This window comes from Ziziphus jujuba, chromosome 7, assembly GCF_031755915.1.
Source record: "Ziziphus jujuba cultivar Dongzao chromosome 7, ASM3175591v1".
Lineage (NCBI taxonomy): Eukaryota > Viridiplantae > Streptophyta > Magnoliopsida > Rosales > Rhamnaceae > Ziziphus > Ziziphus jujuba.
This window is the reverse complement of record NC_083385.1, coordinates 9,651,848-9,670,130: the sequence shown is the minus strand read 5'-3', so window position 1 is coordinate 9,670,130 and position 18,283 is coordinate 9,651,848. Positions and strand designations below refer to the sequence as shown.

Here is an 18,283-nt window from a genome sequence, read left to right as displayed (position 1 = left end):
ATTCATTTTTCATACAGGTCTGCAGTCACTGAACTAAAAACATCAAATAATAATTTTTTAATTAAAAAAAAGGGAAAAAAAAAAAGAAAAAGAAAAAGAAAACGCACACTCACATCAAATAGGAAACCTGATTGTGCTGATTAGATTCATGTATCAAACAGACATATTCAAGTTACCAAAAATTCAGTGATGCAGGATATTAGCTTTGTTGTCAGACATTTATGAATGCTAATTCATAATGATTGATAGTATGGCATCACCTTACAAGTTCAACTGGCTGGAAATTTTTTTTATAAGAAATAACTAGCTTAAGCTACAATTGACTGACTTCTTATAATTGGTCAAAATCTTAAATAATACTACAAACACTACCTAGTACATCAGATAGACCAGCAACCAGCTTTGGTGAAGGCACACCAAATGCATATATTACATTTTGCTTAAAAGAGAACTTGTAGCATTAACGATATCTTTCAACATGTAAATTACCTTCAGCAAGAAAGAACCAAGAGCTCCATATAAGCATATTACCAGCATTAGCTGGCACTCTAAGCAAGCGAATAGATTTCCATTATACAAAATCAATGACTTCAAATAGAAAAGAATGTATATATGAGGTTCATTAAGAGTTTTAGCTCCAATATATGCAAAGAAAGTACATATGAGGTTCATTAATAGTTTTAACTCCAAATATGTTGGTAAAATCAGAGAATTACATCTTAGTTTATATTCACAGCAAATATACATAATTATTCGGAAAGCTGAACTTTCTTAGAATGAAATCTGCACTGAAAAGCAGTCACTTGCTTCGTCATCTTCGAGAAAGCATGAATACTTCACAAAATCAGCCACAGAAAGTCCAGATGTTTGTGTCTATAGCGGAACAGCAGCTTGCTTATTTGCAGTTGGACAAGTTCTTTGACTAAAGCAATTTTTCCATTTATTTATTTGGGGGTTGTGTGTCAAAGAGTCAGTGCTTAATCTGCAGTCCGTCACCACCATAATGCAATAGCAATGGGAAAAGCATCCTCTTCAACGATGAGAAAAGAAATCCAGTGAAACACTGAGTATGTCTGAGGTTGAAGATGGCAACCCATCTTCTCCATTATTCCTAGAAGGTCAGAGCATCTATCTACAGAACCTCTCTTGAGTAAGCCATCAATGAGAAGTTTCCAAGCTACTTCATCAGAATTATAGCTACAATAGCAGGCTACAAAGCAGATTTTGCTTTCTCACTACTATATTCATCATATAGCCCACAAACCAGCGTCCTGGAGGACTCCAGTGATGGAAAATGACCAGTCCCGATCATAATATCCACCAATTTCATTGCTTGTCCATACATCTTCAACACCAATTTCATTACTTGTCCATTCACCTTCAACTCACAGCAAAAATTAAAAAGAGAGTTACAGATATCCTCTATAGGCGACATTCCTCTTTCTCACATATGATCAAACAACTTTTGGACTACTTCCAACTGTCTCTTTGCAAAGCCCTATGATGAGCTTTGGCATAAGTGCTAATATTAGGTTCACAACCATGTTTTTCCATTCTCTCAAAATGCTCCAAAGCAACTTCAAATTCCATTATCTTCCAGGCATCAACAATATCAATGTTAAAGACATTTGAAATCAAACCTAGTCCCACGCTACTCTCTTTCTTCATTCCCTTGTCATTTGTGAGATGTTTGATTAGCAAATAATGGTTATAACGAGAAGGCTCACAGTAAGAGTCAAACATGCGCTTAAAACATCAAATGCATGATCTATTAATCCTAGGCATCCATATGCATCAATTAATAAGGTATCAGCATGTGAATCTGGAACAGCTCCTTCTTTATTCATTTGATCCGTTAGATCCTCTGCTTCTTAAAATTTCCCTACACTGCAATAAGCATGGATTAATGTGGTGTAAGTAAATACTTCTGGCTGATTACCATCCAAAATCATCGTCTAAAAGCCAATATGCATGGTCAAAGTCAGCTTCCTTCAACGTTTTCTTAACAAGAATTTTATAACAACTGTTGGCTTCAGACCCACATTTGACATCTTTTCCGCTAGTAATAATGCTTCCTGAAAATTTTTCTTTTTACACTTGCAGAGACAATGAATCAAGACATCGTAAGAAAGTATGTGAGTTTGGCAAACAGTCATCACTAACCATTCTATTAAACAAAGAATATTTGACATCTTTTCCTCTAGCAATAATGCTACCTGAAAAATTTTTCTCTTTACACTTGCAGAGACAATGAATCAAGACATCATAACAAAGTATGTGAGTTTGGCAAACAGTCATCACTAACCCTTCTATTAAACAAAAAGTGGGCTTCTTTGACTTTTCCAACCTTGCAGTACCCATCAATCAAGGCAGTATATATCACTTTATTTGACTTTATGCCTTCATCCTTGAGAGAATCAAATAGGGCATAAGCTTCATTTAATCTTTCCCTTTTAAAGAAGGCATCTATCACAACAGCATAAGTCTGCTGGTCAGGAACCAAACCACTTTCCTTCATTAAATCACACAACCTATAAGCACTATCTAAATGATCTGCTTTACACTGCCCATTGATTAAAGCGTTATATGTGATTACGCTTGGTGACAACTTCCGGTCAAGCATCTGACTCGGTAATGCCATTGCCATGTGCACGTTCTTCCTTTTACAAAACCCATTAATCAATTCTGGATTGTTCGAGCATCAGGGAAACATTTATTTGATTCCATCAAACTCAAAATTTCAAAAGCAGCCTCAACATGTCCCTGTTTGCAATACCCATCAATCATAGCATTGTATGTTGCCACATTTCACCAACATCCCATTTAGCATCTTTCTGGCCTATCAATCTTATTTTCCTTGCACATGCTATCAATGAGCACAGTGTACGTGTGAACATTTGCCTTACAACCCTTGTCTGCCATCTTTTTAAATAAATCCAACTTCCTATCCAATCCACACAATTCATCTATAAGAACTGTAAATGTTCTCACAGTTGGAGAACAATTATCTTCCTCCATTTGATAGAACAATCTGAAAGCCTCATCCAACTGGTGAGCTTCACAAAGCCCATGAATAAGAATTGCATAGGAAACAGCTTTCCTTCGACAACCCTTATGGGGCATAATCCGATTCACCTTGTAACCACTATCTACATCCTTATTCCTACAGTGTTCCACCATCAAAGAAGTAAAAGTATACGTATCGGGGCTTAAACCCACTTGCACTGTCTTACTGATATACAACTCTGCCTCGACCACATCAATAGGCATTCACCGTTTTATTAAATGTATAAATATTCGGAGAAGTCATATCGTTTATCATCTCTAAGTACACATTTTTCAATTCATCAATCGTACGAAACTTGGACAATGACTCTAAAAAGTGTATCGCCTGAGAATGAGCTTAAACTCAAAATTCTGAATCCCGATCCATCCTCCGCAACACCTACCAATACGAATCTTGTATCTTCAGCCGAAACTGGGCTGCTAGGGACTCTATTCATGAATGGGTATTCGATTTGGGCATTTGCTGCATAAGGGTGCTGGCTCAAGATCAAATCCAACTGAATCTCGGAGACATCAAATATCGTTGTGGTGGCGATGGTAGTGGTAAATAATGAAGGAAATGCTACAGGGCAGCCATAGATGAGCAGGTTTTATCAATGCTTAGAGCTCTCTGTCAGCGGCTTTTGGACGCTTGGACCATCGGGTGGTTCGGCTCTGATCCAGTCAAGGCTTTGCTGGGTGAATGATTCGACCTCTTGACCCGTTAATCGTACCGAATAAAATCATTCTGAAATACAATATGGGCAATTGAGGCATTACTTAAAGGGTTATAAGTGGCTTAGCTTGGTTGGCAACCTCATTATCTGTGCCAAAGATGGTGTGATTCGAGTTATTGGATGTTGGACATGGATTAAGTATATGCTCTGCAACCAGTGACTCAAATCCGCGTCATCCTTGACATAGATAGTTACACTTGCAAACCGAACTTTATGTTTGTCATTAATATTTTTATATATTGTATAAGTTTTGTATTTTGAAATATTATCATCAGTATTACTAAGAATAAAAATAAAAAATGTTTAAACTAGGGGGAGAAGATTTTTTAAGTCACATGCTAAACTCAAGAGGTGCTTTTATTTTAGAGAGAACAATTTTTTCCACGATATAATATACCTCATCCTACCTAGGAAATTTCGGAGCAATGCAATTATTGACCTTGGATAGGTTCTCTTTGGATCAAACCTTGAATAGAAAAAGGGAAAAAAAAGTGACTATATATATAAACAAGAAAATAAAACTCTTAAAATATGATGCAGTCCAACGATTGTAATGCCTATAAAAAACAGAGGCATGAGTTTATCATATTAAAAAGCTATTTATGATTCACAAATGACTTGGCTCACAAACAAGGGTAGCTCTCAGGAGACAGCGACCAAATAAAATAGGGCTTGCCCTCACTGCCCCTGCGAGAATAGTAGGGGCCCCTCTCAATAGGTTTTCAGTTTTAGGATCCCCATTAGATCCAACATTCATAATGTCATCATAATCAACGTGTCATTAATTAAAGAGCATTTATTCTAATGCAAATTGACCACCTTACAACATTATATCACATTGTTTATTGTTTGATCTTTATCCATGACAATTGACAAATTACCAATTTTTATTTTCTTAATAAAAAACGCTAAAATTAGCCAAATTTCTAGCATGGCTTTCAAATTCTAATATCTAAATTACTTTCTAAATTTCAATAACAAATCTGAAAATGCAGGAACATTTTCTGATAAGCACTCATTAATTTTTGCATATGCTGAAGTACTTACAAAAATGTCACAAATTCAATCAAATCTGAGAGCGGTGACTAGTATGGGCATTGGTTGCAAGTGAAATTAAAGTCTTTGCTTTTTAAAGTTATGGAAGCTATCCAACAAGCATTCTGCACACTAAGCTAACAATAAATTCACACACTCTTCAAACCCCAACGACCATACTCGAAGTAGCAAGTAACCCCCAAGTATAGCCGATGCAGTGCTCCCCTTTCTCGCTTCTGAAATTAATATTCCAGAACCAAGCATGCTTTGCAGATTCTTGTTCATTGATCCTAAGAAAAACAATTTCCTTCCTGTTAGATATAATGATAGGTATCAAATCTCTATGTTTCATGTTTAACAAACTGAAGTTGGAAGAAAGTGGGAATTCAAAGGCACATAACAGGAATTGAAAATAAATCTGTTTACATTACCACCTAGAGTTGTTTAATTTTGGCATAATATTTACAATTTCTTAGACTATTTTGACATTTTCTCTAACAAAGGCTTATGGATGCTCTGCATGGTCATTTTGCAATTTAATGGTTGAATAAGTGTGCCTTGTGTGTCTAACATCCAAGAACTTTCTTTTCGCTTTAACAAGAATATATTAATTTTGAGCTGCGAGTACAGACTCAGGTTATGAGATACAATTAGAGGATAGATATAAATTAGTGATTTCCAATCTTCTTCTGCAAAAATAATTATAACTGTCAACTCATAACAGTTGATAAATGTTAACATTTGAAGTGTGTTTCAACTATCAGTTTCATTAACTAAAATGTCACATGCTTCATAAAGCACCATTTACATTAATTAGTTTCTAGGCTTTTTTCTCCTCACGGTATGTAAAGAAAGGATCTTCTTTGCATTGTTCAGAATCTAATGTTGGAATCCAAAGGCACATAGGTTTCGAAACTGAATATCAACCTTAAAGTGATTATACATTAAATGCAAGGAGTACTAGATATGAAGTTCTGTCGATCATGGCCATAATTAGCAGCTAACAATGAATGCATTTTGTCTGATGGGTCCATTTGAAGGATGTAATAGGAACAGAGGACCTTTGCATTTACTTGGGATTTGAACGTATTCCCAAACTGGAAGGAGATACATGTTACTATCAGAATTTTTTTTGAAGATTAAGCTGCAGAGGAAAAATGGATAAAGGAAATAGTCTAACCTGATTATTTGAAGCTTGGCCATGCATCCTATAAGGCTGAATATTCAAATCAATCATTTTATTATCCCTCTTGGCATGCCCATCAGCATCAGTTTCTGATATTGGAACAGGAGAAACCTTGTGATTTTGCTGCTTCTCTCCTGATGTCATTCTAGGTTGCTGAGTTTGTCCTCTTCTTGACTCACCTCGATCCATTAGTTGCGCGGCTGGGTCCTCAAGATTACCAGGTTTATCACCTGGAAACTACATAACAACCTCCAAGTGTTAATACTAAGATATATCTAGCAGGAGAGAGAGAAAAGCCCATCCAACTCTCTATAGAATGCATAGACAAACCTCAACTCTCTGCCTCAGAACGAGATATCTTCCATGTGTTCTTTTACCCCCAACATGAACAATCATATCACATTGCAAACAAAGGGAACTTCCGTCTATCTCGCAATAAAAGAAAGCTACATGCAGTGTCCAAAAGGATATAAAACTATAAATTTTTTGCGACAGCAACACAAAAGCCATATTAATGGAGAATTGAATTATAAAATCAACAACTTAGCCCCCATACCTGGTGCATTTTCACAAATATCACATCGAGGAACTTCGCTGGGATTTGCAAGACCAACCCGTACATGTCGGCTAGCAAGTTTGTTGCACATATGGACCTGTCACTCCAATCAACAGTAAGCATTGCTTCAAGATGTGGACCAAGACAACGTAAATTGTAAAAGCAGCAAAGAAGAAAAATATGAATTTAAAATTTTGGACGAATTTGAAATGGTCTCATTCAAACAAAATATATGAGTAGGGAAAACTAAGCTCCTTTCAGGTTCACTTTATTCTGAACAAGGATAAACAATGTGGGAAAGTTATCACAAAATTATTATTAACTAGAGATTACAAAGTAGACAAGTTACAGAGCACAACACATTGCAGAAATCGCTAACAGTTGCATGTTTTTATCAAAGTCCCCATGTCAGAGACTTCAACGGACATTACTTTGCCAAAATTTTTAATGGGTTTAATGAAACAGTGTACTTTCTCCATACTAAATTACCACTAAAAGCTGCTAACAGTACGATCAGCTTATGAATCCACATCCAATACGAGAGATATTAGTTCTGTTTGCAATCTCTCATCCCCAAAGCATAAAAAAGAATGAAAAAGACAATCTTTTTAGATTTTGGGCATGTATTTATCAAATGGGTATTAAAAAAATCAAAACAAGACAAAAGAAACGTACCTTCTCATCACAAGAACGGCAAAGAGCAGCCTCATCGGCAGCGCAAAACACGATTGCGGCTGCACTTTCACAAGCATCACAAATTGTTCGCATAATTATTGCTTTCCACTTTCATTTCTCCACTAACAAAAAATATAAAAACAACTCCATATCTAATCTAAAACCAAACAAGATTCCAGAGCAAACAATCTAAAGCCTCATTAAAAACCAATAACAACAAAGACCCAGTTCCCCAAAAATCAAAAAAAAAAAAAAAAAAAGGAAAAAAAAGAAAAGAAAGAGATATAGCTGTAGTTATCTTTTTCCCTCACAAGTTTGTTGTGCTGTTGGTGTTAGTGGTTGAGGTAGTGAATGATAATGATTACAAAGATGATGGAGAAGGACTAGGATTAGAGAATGGGATAAAAGAGTTTTGGGTTTAGGGGATTGAGGGGCCTGAAGGAGATTCGAGAATACATGTATTTTGTGGATTTTTATAAGCAAAAGACACAGCAGACACAATAAATGAGGTGGGTTTTGTCAACTTTGTTCGCGCAAGCTCACTCTGTGGCCACAAGCTTTAAAAGCAGGTGGGGTTGACATTTGACAGCGCCTCCTCAGCCATTCTTACCCATTACTTACATATCTGACTTGGGACCCATTTCATTTGCTTAAATTTTTTTGGCCCCTTTTTCTCTCCTTTTTTTTTTTTTTTTTTTTTGGGCCTTGATTGTTTCGTAGTCTCACTCATTTTTCTTCCTTCAAAAATTGCCGTCCACAAAGAGCATCTTTGCCCCCACCTACCTCTAAACTCTCTACCTAATTGTTTCTGTGACAGAGTTTTGGAACACATTTTGATGGGACATTATCATAATACACATCCCCCGCCACTAACTGCTAATCTCATCAGGCTTTGGAGATAAACCCATTTCACTTGGAAATTTCTCTAATGGATGTGCTCCACAAAATGTTAGAGGGATAAATATACATACAAGTTTTTTTTTTTTTTTTTTTTTTGAAAGTTTAACACTTTTAGATAAGAAGAAGACGATTACAAAATTACCCATTAAATATTTTTTTCTGGATTCAAAATGAGTTTACACATTACCTAACATAATTTCAAAACATTTTGATTTTAATTTGGAGAAAATACCAGCAATGCTTTGTTTATAGAGAATAAATGGTATGGTATTATATAATTTCAGTAGTCTTATAATTAACATTTCCAACCAAAAATAGATAAAAATGAAGTACAAACAAGCCTGAGGATAATAATATCCTCACAAAAGAAACTACAAGGCCAAAAATCAAACTGAAACCAAATACTAAAATTTAAAATGTTGAAAATATAATTGCATATACTTCATTTTACAGACAAAATCTTTGACATCTTTTTCATTCAGAACAATTTTTTTCTTTAGTACTTTGGACATAATTGAAAGCCACATGTGTTGGCTTAAAAAAGAGTTGTATGCAACATAGCAACAGACAGAACAACTCCATCTCACAAATAATTATTACAATACCAGAAAGCCAATAATACAAACTTCCGTCACCAAACCAAGACGCCATATTGAGACCCATAGACGGACCCTGTAATACATTTTGCAACATAAGAAGATTAATTTCTCTTTTTTTCAACCATCAAAAGTAAGTGAAAAAAACTCTTCCTTTTTTTTCACTTTTCTTTTTTTTTCTTTTTTTTCCCCCTTTGGAACTTAAAATGAAAAGTTCATCATATCCAGGCTCAAGCTCTCCATCATCACAGTTTCCATGACATTTTCCAAGAAACCGCATTTGTTTGGAGTCTGTTTCTTGAAACTATGTCCCATAGGCTTGAAGGGACAAGAAGAAAGAGGAATAATGGGAATATTCTCACAGTTGCAGAGCTCAATCATATAGCCATCTGGGTCATGGAAGAACACTTGGTCCACCTTAATCCCTTCTTCCTCCACCACAGCTGTTACGTATCTCATCCCCATATCTTGCAGCCTCCTCTTGACAAGTCCAACATCTGTGCACTGTTTTCAAAGATTTAATTTAACGTTGTTTTTAGTAACACAAATTTATGCTATTAATTTCTTATAAGACCGGGAAATTAATATACTATGTCTTACTTGGAAAGAAATGTGGTTGTCCTTGGGATTGATGGGTCTCAAGTCATTCATTGCATCGTACTCGTCCAACGATGGATTCTCAATCAAGTGTATACCAATCCCATAATTATACAACCTATACGTACATAAAATCATGCAGATTTTTCAATTTCTCTTGGACAAATTTTCATGGAAATACAACTTTGGTACAACATTTCATGCTAAGTAAAAGCATGCAAGTTCAGAATATTAAACTTTAACAATTAAATTCAGAGATCTTACCAAGCTCCATTGAAGTTGAAAGAAGAAGGGCGTTTGATAAGAACAAAGCCCAAAACTTCTTCATAGAATCTCACAGATGCCCAAACTGATCTGCAAAGTAAGGAAACATGGTTTAAAGAGAGCAGAGGAAGTGCCTCACAGCTGCTTAATTCCTCGATCTCCATCATTCTCGCTCTTTTTAATTTCTATATGATATACTATGCCTAGCTCGTTTGCACTCAGCCTCTTCCTTTTCTTACTCTTTCTTATTGTATGCTTTACACACTACACTAGAAATCTCCCTTTTATAATTGGAAATATTTCCCCTGCTTCACTTCAAAAATTTTTGAACCATTTTCTTGTCCTTCAATGAAAGGTAGCTTCCTAAGTGACGAACTTTCCTAGCAGATTCTCTCCTATCTAATCAGACAAATAACTGCATGTCATTCTCATAGCAAATATCTTTCCACATAATTCTCCTTTCCTATAGAGTGTATATATATTTTTTTTTTTGAGGGTGATTACATTATAGAAAAAAGATTTAACATAACTATAATTAATGTTGTTACTAGGCACGCTTATATATACAGTAATTAATTAACTATATTATCTCAATTTGTATAGTCTAGCTTGAGCCTGACCACCAACCCGCTAAGCCTCTAGTTAAGGGACTCATTCAGTTCTCTTTTGGGGCCTAATGTAGTGCAATTTTTTTTAACTTGGATATCACTGATTGCATAAGGAAACTTAAACTCTCTTAACTTTATATATTGTTTCTCCCAAACTATTAAACCTTAGTCTTAACAATATGATTCTATTAATTATAAAACAAACCCACTTGTTACAGATCTACTAGCCTATAGGGCTAAAACAGATCGAGATGATAACTGGATACAATAAGCCATCCTCCTTATACATGGTTGAAGTTTAATACTCTTTTGGCTTGCAAAGTATCATTGTTAAGATGGTGATCACGTGATCATGCTGTGGGGTCCAATTAATTCCTGATGGACAACACCATTTGAATCCATCTTTACGTAACGACTATAGTTATGATATGGTTTTATCAATGATATATACTATTAGTTAATTGGAAAACATAATATTTTAGTTGATTGCTTATTTAACATGAAAATTGGTCATTGATTTTGAATGAAACTCACTCAACCCCATTTCAAAGTGCCTTTTCCAAAGATTGGAAAGACAGCAAAGTACGAAGGTTCCGAAATGAGAAATTTCTTTGATGTTTCGTCTCCTAACATGGCATTATCTTTTTTTTTTTTTTTTTTTTTCATTTTGTAAACTCAAAAATCCACAAACAGCCAGTTGCAGTCTGATACTTCTGCTGTTCAAAATACTAAAAAGCTTATGTTTACATCAAATATTGTCGATTTGACTTATAATTTTAGTCTAACTTCCAGAGATAAAAATCAGATTTTGTTTGCTGGGTTTCTTTTTTTCATTTTTTTTTTTTCCCCTTCTTTTATAAACATTTTGTTTGTTGGGTTTCAAAGCATGTGATATCTGTCATTTTAAATTCCATTAACTAAAGTTTGAAAGTGTTTCCAATTCTAGTACTTAGATAGTTAAATGCACATCTGTATTGCTGTTTACAGTAGATGAACGGGACAGAAAAATATCATATGGGTCCCATATGCTTAACAGCTTTTCCCATTATTTTCCCCAGTTTCAATTCTAAGAAGCTTCTTGAATTGCACAAAACAAAAATGAGTTTATACATCCAATTTAATTAATCAACCGACTTTTTCCACACATTTTTTTCATGGAAGGTGGATTTTTTTTTTTTTTTTTCTTTGCATTTCGACGGTAAATAGTCTTTTAACAGTAGATAAGCTTCGTTTGTGACCCAAGAAAAGCTGAAATATTATTGGTAAAGGGGAAGGACGGGGACCAAGGACTTGGACTATTTGAAGATGGTCGGCTTAAATCTATTTTCTGTTAAAGTTTTTATCCCATTTTTTCTAATACTACCAATTTTATGTGTTTTTAAACCATATCAGTTTATGGATATGGAGTGAAGAAACAAAATTGGGCAACAAAAAATCTAAAACTTTTCTTGACGTGACGAACCAGTTTTCATCCAAGTTGTACAGCGTCCTAATCATACTTTCTATTAGGATGGTAGTGCACAGAGAATGCCTGTATTTTGCTTGGTATATATCCTCATTTTCCAATCTAATAAAAGGAAATTATATAATTATATATATATATATATATGTGTGTGTGTGTGTGTGTGTGTGCGCTTTATTAATTCAAGTTCTTCCTTCAAAAAAAAAAAAAAAAAACACTCAACTTTTAGGATTTTCAAAGGTTTCCTTGGGTCAGCATGCCTCCTTTTGCCAAATTGTTTGTTGAAAGAAAATGCATGTTCTGAAGGGTCTTCCAACCGGTATTTTATGCTAAAAATAAATTGTTTTAATATAATTTTTGAAAGTGTAAAAAATGAAAAATAAAAATCTAAGCAAAAATTTCTGAAAGTGTTTTATTTTATAAATGGTTTTACAAGTTAGTTCCAATTCATAACTATTAGTATAACATCTCGGTCCTCTCCTCTTTCCTTTATCTTCTATTTTCTGTAAACTTTAACATTGCATTTTTAAAAATTACAAAAATCTTCTAATCAATTTTATAATGTTTCTTTAGCATTTTTCTGTTTGTTCAACTATTATATATATTATACCAAGAAAAATATTATATTGAATACTACGAAGACGAGTATCAAATTTTCAGTTAGGGCTTTCGTCAAAAAAAAAAAAAAAAAATCAATTGGGATCACATTCACATAGAAAATCGTAGATAGGACTTGGGCTTTCCGTTTATGGCAGGCCTTCTCATGTTCATTTCGAAGCCACTGCATTGGGCGTGTAGTTCTTATGGGTATAGCCTTTAGGTGTTGCTATTTACAGGACCACATTTTCTAGCTACACAGCATTTTTATGTACAATCATCAAAAATTAATTTATTTTTAAATTTTTTGCCGAGCTTTTATTACGGTTGGGCATCTTCCCAATCTGCCGATTTAGTACGCGCCTCCAAAATACATAACAAAGGTTTTTCTTCTTCCGATTCAGTTGACATTGAAATACGCAAAGGAATGGGATAAGTGATAGGAACTGGTTCTACCGCATCTATTTGTAGGTTCGAGTCTCAATAATTTCATTATGCACTTTGATATGAATTTTATGCATTCTTATACCCTCTGGAGAGGGAAATTGATATAAATGTGAGGTGATGAGCTAGGTAGGTTCATAAATTTCTTTACAAATTTTTAAGTCATGGTTGTTAAAGGTCTATAATTTTCAATTTTCTAAACGGATGATATCCATTAGATTCAATTTTTTTATTTTACCAAAAATATATTTTGTTAATAATAATAATAATAAATAAAAATAAAAGATGAATGGAGAAAAGAAATTCTCAGCGTGAAGTTGAAGGACCAAATTCTCCATGCAACTGTGGCTCTTCCTCATCCTCCTCTTCTTGGCCATAGTAAACCTAAAAATCAGGGCTTTTGTTTTTTTGTGAGGCTTTTTGTTTTTGGGGTTTCTTGAAAGGGAAGTGCTGGGAAATTTGACATAGAGAGAGAGAGAGAGAGAGAGAGAGAGAGAGAGAGATAGTTCTCCTCTCTTATCGGAAGAAAAAAATCCTAACTTTCCTCAATATGAGTCTTTTACCATGGACTATCCAGATGAATCAAACAGAGGTTCAAATTCTTTCAGTGAGCACTTTTTTTTTTTTTTTTTTGGGTTAATTTTCCTAAGAAAATTAGTTCCAGAAAATATAAGATTAACATTCTAATCCAAAATAGTAAAAGTGGTTTCTTGTGTGCTGGAAGCCTGAATTCATCTTCTGAGTGTCAATGGCTTGCGATCATACTGCGATGTTGGAGGGGATGAAACCTTAACAAATCCATTCAAGAGATTTAACCCGTAAGAAAATCCGCTCAAGACAGAGAAATAATAATGAATAATAAATAATAAAATTTCAAATTTTCAAAAAATAAAATAAAACAAAAGGATTTTTAAGTAATTTTATATAGGAAATCAGCGTGAGTAGCAAATTGGGTTGTGTAAATAATAGTGAGTAGCAAATTGGGTTGTGTAAATAATAGTGCTCAGAGACCTTTCCTAGAAATTGCTCCATACCCTAAGCCCATTTAAGTGTCTAAATGACTGTCTGTGGACTAATTAGAGAAACCAGATAAACGATATGGTTCATCAACAGAGGCCCAATATAATATCCATGCCAATATTTTTGCTGAAAAATTCTGTACCAATATTATCCTTACTCTCGTAATTACCAAATATATATATATATATATATTATCCTCTCTCGCTCTCTCTCTCTAATCATAAATATAGACAAAGCATAAGGCATGCAAAGGTCAATACCTACATAGGGCTAATAAATATTATAAGTTTCACAAAAACATCGTCAAAGAAATGTGTCATAGAACAAAATAATAGTGATAGTGATAGTTGTGAAAGTTCAGTATTCAAATCAAACATCAAGAAATTCATGCACGACCTTTTATTATTATTATTATTATTAATATTTTTATTTTTAGTGACAGCTTGGGAATTACAGTTTTACTTGCTCCACTATAACATGGCTGCTTGTGAGTTGGCTGTAAATGGCTTAGTCAGCTGATTACCTACTTCTCCAAATGGATTCGCATGTCCATTTCGCACCATCCAAAAAACACCCAGCAAGCCTACCACTACCAATGTATCACCCATTCCCAAACCTAATACATATTCTTTTCTTCTTCTTTTTTCTTGGTTTTTTGGGTAATGATACATATTCTCTTTCTATTCCCTATTATTCAGCCCTTTTGATTACCCTTTTTTTAATTTTTTTTTTTTTTTTAAGGATATGGTCCTATTTTTTTTGTTTTTATAATATGAGTTAAAGCTTCAAGATTAGCTGATTTTCGTATGTGGGATATCCAACATGGAGAAACTTAATTGAAGTAGCTGAATTATTTTATAATCAGGAAAAAAAAAATATCACAAATTGGAAAATATGTACCCTGAAGGAAGATATTGATATGTGGACCACCCAGATTGTGAAGCTTGACATGATTCTAAGGGCTTATCCTACTTTACAATGTTCTGTTTTTTGGTATCAGATAGGGCAGGTTTCCCATTTGATATGCCCTTAATTTCCTATAAATTAATCGTGCAATTTTTTTTTTTTTTAATTTTTAATTTTGATTGATGCTGTGTTGGATGTATATTACCAACAACTCAGATGGTTGTGTACAAAAACGACAGGGCATGTATGTAACTGCTGCTGGTTGAATGATTTCCTCACAACAAGACCTGCTTTTTGGTTGATGTATCTTCTACACCCTAAAGAACAAAACAACAAGGGGATAGGCTAAAATAGAGCTTTCTAGTACTTGTTTTTACTTTTCCTTCTTTTTTTTTTTTTTTATTCAACTAATCCAAATTTAATTAAGAGGTTTACGAATATGTTCTGTGAAATTTTCCATGAGGGTGAAAAATGGTTTTTAAAGATGAGGAATCTCTCTCTTGACCGAAATTGTGTCTATCATGGGTATGGATTGAAGGTTATATTTGAGTTCACTGGACAACACTTTTAGGAAATTAGACGGAAAATGAAGAGCCTTTTAGAAATTCTAATTAACCAAATTGCCGGCTTTAATGCTTATCTTCACTTTGTGATAAGAAGATGTTTTCGGCTTAATTAATTTGCTAATTAAGAAGGTGGGCTTTTTAGGTAAGAAAAAACGACTGTATAACCTAAATTTTCTTGAAGAACAAAAAACCTGTAAAAAAATGCATTTTAGTTGCTTAAATTTATAGAAACTTTTTTTTTTTAATTTTTTTAATTAATCCTGTAGATTCTATTGAATATTTGCAATATTAGGATTTTATAACACAATCAATGTGATTAAATAACTTTGATATTTTGTCAACCAATCATAGTTAATGTAATTGATATAACTTTTTTTTTTTTATATATAATCTATAAATATAGATGTTTGTATATGTATTGTAAGAAAGCAAGAGAGTATGTATAATGAAAATGTACTGCTCGTGGATTTTCTATCTTATATGGATGTAAGTTGACATCAACTAAACCATGTTAAATCTTTTTATATCATTTTTATTCTGTTCACTTATTTCTTCATGTTTTATCAGACTCCTTTTTTTGTTTTTTGGGTAAATTAATCCCAGAAGACTCGAGTTACCAACTATTTGTCTCAAACTGACATAAACGGTAAGCCTATGGTGAATAGACGATGAATGCCCCTGATGTAAATAAGTTATAATGGATATGATCAAAATGGTTCAGATGTCACGTCAAAAATTATGTTTAATTTGCATATGATTGATCGTTCTTTCGATTTGATTTTGAAGTTTTCAAGTAAAATGCTCAAGTTTTAGTTTATTACTTTTGTGTTGGCATTTACTTCTTTTGTAATATTAAAAAATCGAATTGGTTTTTTTTTTTTTTTTTTTTTTTGGGTAAGTATTAAAAAATCGAATTAGTTGCTTCAACCCGAAAAAGTACATGCAATGGTGAGTGGTGACGTCCCAAATATTATTAAGGGATCGTTTTGTCTCTGCATCAATCAGTCGCAGTCTACCTTAGTCAAGGTTTCAGCTACCATACCTTTTTTCTTTTCTTTTTTTATATATATTTTTCCTAATATATATACTTTTTCATGGTAGTACAGTTAACACGTACTTGGTTTAGTTACCATGTAAGAATCTGCTAAGTGAAATTCATAATTATAAATTTTGGGTTTCAATTATTTTTTATTTTTTTTTTGCAATAATGTATAGTGTCACGGCTAGTTTACAACTTTGTAATTTTTTAATCATTTATTTAAGGTGGTAATATTCATTAAAAGCCTAAAATTTGAGATCTCTAAAATCTTATGTATAGTATTTTTTCTTCACAACTTTAGTTAAAATGCAATATTAAAATAACTAGTATACAATAAGATTTGTCCATGTAGACATAATTTATTGACGAGAAATGTCACATATTTATGTAATAATTGTTATTAACGGAATTATATGTTTGAGATTTTTTGATAAATCAAAATAAAAATTTTAACACTAGATATTTGTTTTTGAGATTTAAAACTATTATCAATAATTATTGTCAATTATGTTATGCGTGTTTCAAGTTGCAATACCAAAACAACTCAATACAAATTTTATTATTTTAATTTCCTAAATTATCCTGTATATATCTTTTATTATTATTATTATTATTATTTTTTTTTTAATAGTGGTTTTTGGCTTCTGGGTGTTTTCTGTTGATGATGTGCACTGAGCTCCTCATCAGGAAGCTACCATTCCAGAGGTTGGTTCGTGAAATTGCGTAGGACTTCAAGACTGATCTTCGGTTCCAGAGCCACGCGGTGTTGGCTTTGCAGGAGGCAGCGGAGGTTTACCTTGTGGGGTTGTTTGAAGAGTACTCCAATCGCTGTGCTATCCATGCCAAGAGCGTTACCATAATGCCTAAGTCTATCCAGCTTGCCGGGAGAATCCGAGGTGAGAGGGCTTAAAGAAAATATAGAAAAACGAGACAGCGGAGTTTGATTTTGTGGAAATGGGTCTTCTTATTTAAGTTGGAGAGAGCCCATTGTTGGCGAACGCACATGTGGAACGTCACTCAAACCTGATGCGTCAACGTTGCTTGCATTTCCGGCAGACTCACTCTAGAAAATAGAAAATTCTAATCTTATTTGAAAATAAAAAGGAAGAAGATAAGGATAATTTAGTAAAATTAATTTTTAATAAAATTAATTTTGAAGTGCAAAAAGAACCTCTGTTACATTATTCAAAAAGACAATTATATATTTTAGATCAAAATTTGATAAGAGTTGTTGAATTGTCTTTAAATATGATATGGTCCTCTTTGAAATTAGCTTAATCAGGAAAACTTTGATATTGAAATTAGCTTAATCAGGAAAATATTTTAAACGAGAAAAAAAAGGGATAGTAAATACTTGATGTTTTGCGGATTTTTTTTTTTTTTTTGGCCGGAATGAGTATTAATAATAATGCAAGTATACATGGAGGTGACGCAAAAGCATGTCATTCTGCCGTGACCTCGTGCCAATTTTTTTCCTCTTTATGAAAGATAATTACTAAACCCAGACATTTAATTTGTTTGTTGTTTGGTAACCAATTTAATTTACAAAATTAATTATAATATTAATATTGCTGCCACATAGGTCATTCACATATTTAGAATCTATCGAAACTAACTAAATTAATTAAAGCTTCAATTAATACAAAGCATATTCTATTTTCATTTTCTAAAAGATATTGAAAAAAAAAAAACGAAATAAACACTGCGATTCTCAAAATAAAATGCAAAATATTAATTAATCATAAAAACTCTCTAATCATGAGTTGTTATTATTATTATTTTAATAATCATGAGTTGTTATTGTAAATGGAAATTGGTGGCAAATTATACTCATAGTATGTACGGTCAAATCCATATTGGCTCATGTATAAATATTGTTGTCATTTTTAGTAAAACATACAAAAATATCGTTGTCGGCAAAAGAAAAAGTATAATTAAAAGAAGAAGAGAATGCGAAGCACATGAATACATCAATTTTTATTTTTATTTATATATTTATTTTTTGGTTGAGGACATAATTGGATACGTATTGTTAATTAGATTCTCTATG

The 18,283-nt window shown here is 33.2% G+C and overlaps 2 protein-coding genes and 1 pseudogene across 6 annotated transcripts; all 3 read right to left on the bottom strand.

Annotated features, from left to right (window-relative positions):
* Window positions 1-326: 326 nt before the first annotated feature.
* Window positions 327-3,643, bottom strand: LOC125423733 (pentatricopeptide repeat-containing protein At5g65560-like; annotated as a pseudogene).
* Window positions 3,234-7,743, bottom strand: LOC107424379 (B-box zinc finger protein 18). 5 transcript variants are annotated; one of them, XM_060819078.1, is made up of 5 exons: window positions 7,235-7,723; window positions 6,560-6,656; window positions 6,334-6,449; window positions 5,998-6,240; window positions 3,234-3,793 (listed from the first exon to the last, which is right to left on the bottom strand). In XM_060819078.1, exons 1-5 carry the CDS (start codon window positions 7,325-7,327, stop codon window positions 3,770-3,772), a joined length of 573 nt encoding a protein of 190 aa, XP_060675061.1. In that variant the 5' UTR covers window positions 7,328-7,723; the 3' UTR covers window positions 3,234-3,769. The 5 variants fall into 5 exon arrangements, with proteins under 5 accessions (XP_060675061.1, XP_015889653.1, XP_015889654.1 ...); XM_016034167.4 differs by lacking the exon at window positions 3,234-3,793 and adding an exon at window positions 4,752-5,128 and having other exon boundaries at window positions 7,235-7,722; XM_016034168.4 differs by lacking the exon at window positions 3,234-3,793 and adding an exon at window positions 4,752-5,107 and having other exon boundaries at window positions 7,235-7,714.
* A 796-nt stretch (window positions 7,744-8,539) lies between these two features.
* On the bottom strand, window positions 8,540-9,936 carry LOC107424386 (glyoxylase I 4). Its single transcript, XM_016034175.4, has 3 exons — window positions 9,592-9,936; window positions 9,331-9,445; window positions 8,540-9,234 (listed from the first exon to the last, which is right to left on the bottom strand). Exons 1-3 carry the CDS (start codon window positions 9,756-9,758, stop codon window positions 8,932-8,934), a joined length of 585 nt encoding a protein of 194 aa, XP_015889661.1. The 5' UTR covers window positions 9,759-9,936; the 3' UTR covers window positions 8,540-8,931.
* Between the last annotated feature and the right edge of the window lie 8,347 nt (window positions 9,937-18,283).

Excerpts from the sequence above, each read along its gene's own strand:
- LOC107424379 (XM_016034165.4), bottom strand. The coding sequence starts at position 7,327 with ATGCGAACAATTTGTGATGCTTGTGAAAGTGCAGCCGCAATCGTGTTT. Across the intron at positions 6,657-7,234 it reads GCCGTTCTTGTGATGAGAAG|GTCCATATGTGCAACAAACT; the intron begins GTACGTTTCTTT and ends TTGGAGTGACAG. Across the intron at positions 6,241-6,333 it reads TTCTGAGGCAGAGAGTTGAG|TTTCCAGGTGATAAACCTGG; the intron begins GTTTGTCTATGC and ends GTTGTTATGTAG.
- LOC107424386 (XM_016034175.4), bottom strand. The coding sequence starts at position 9,758 with ATGATGGAGATCGAGGAATTAAGCAGCTGTGAGGCACTTCCTCTGCTC. Across the intron at positions 9,446-9,591 it reads TTCAACTTCAATGGAGCTTG|GTTGTATAATTATGGGATTG; the intron begins GTAAGATCTCTG and ends ATGTACGTATAG. Across the intron at positions 9,235-9,330 it reads ACAACCACATTTCTTTCCAA|TGCACAGATGTTGGACTTGT; the intron begins GTAAGACATAGT and ends CTTTGAAAACAG.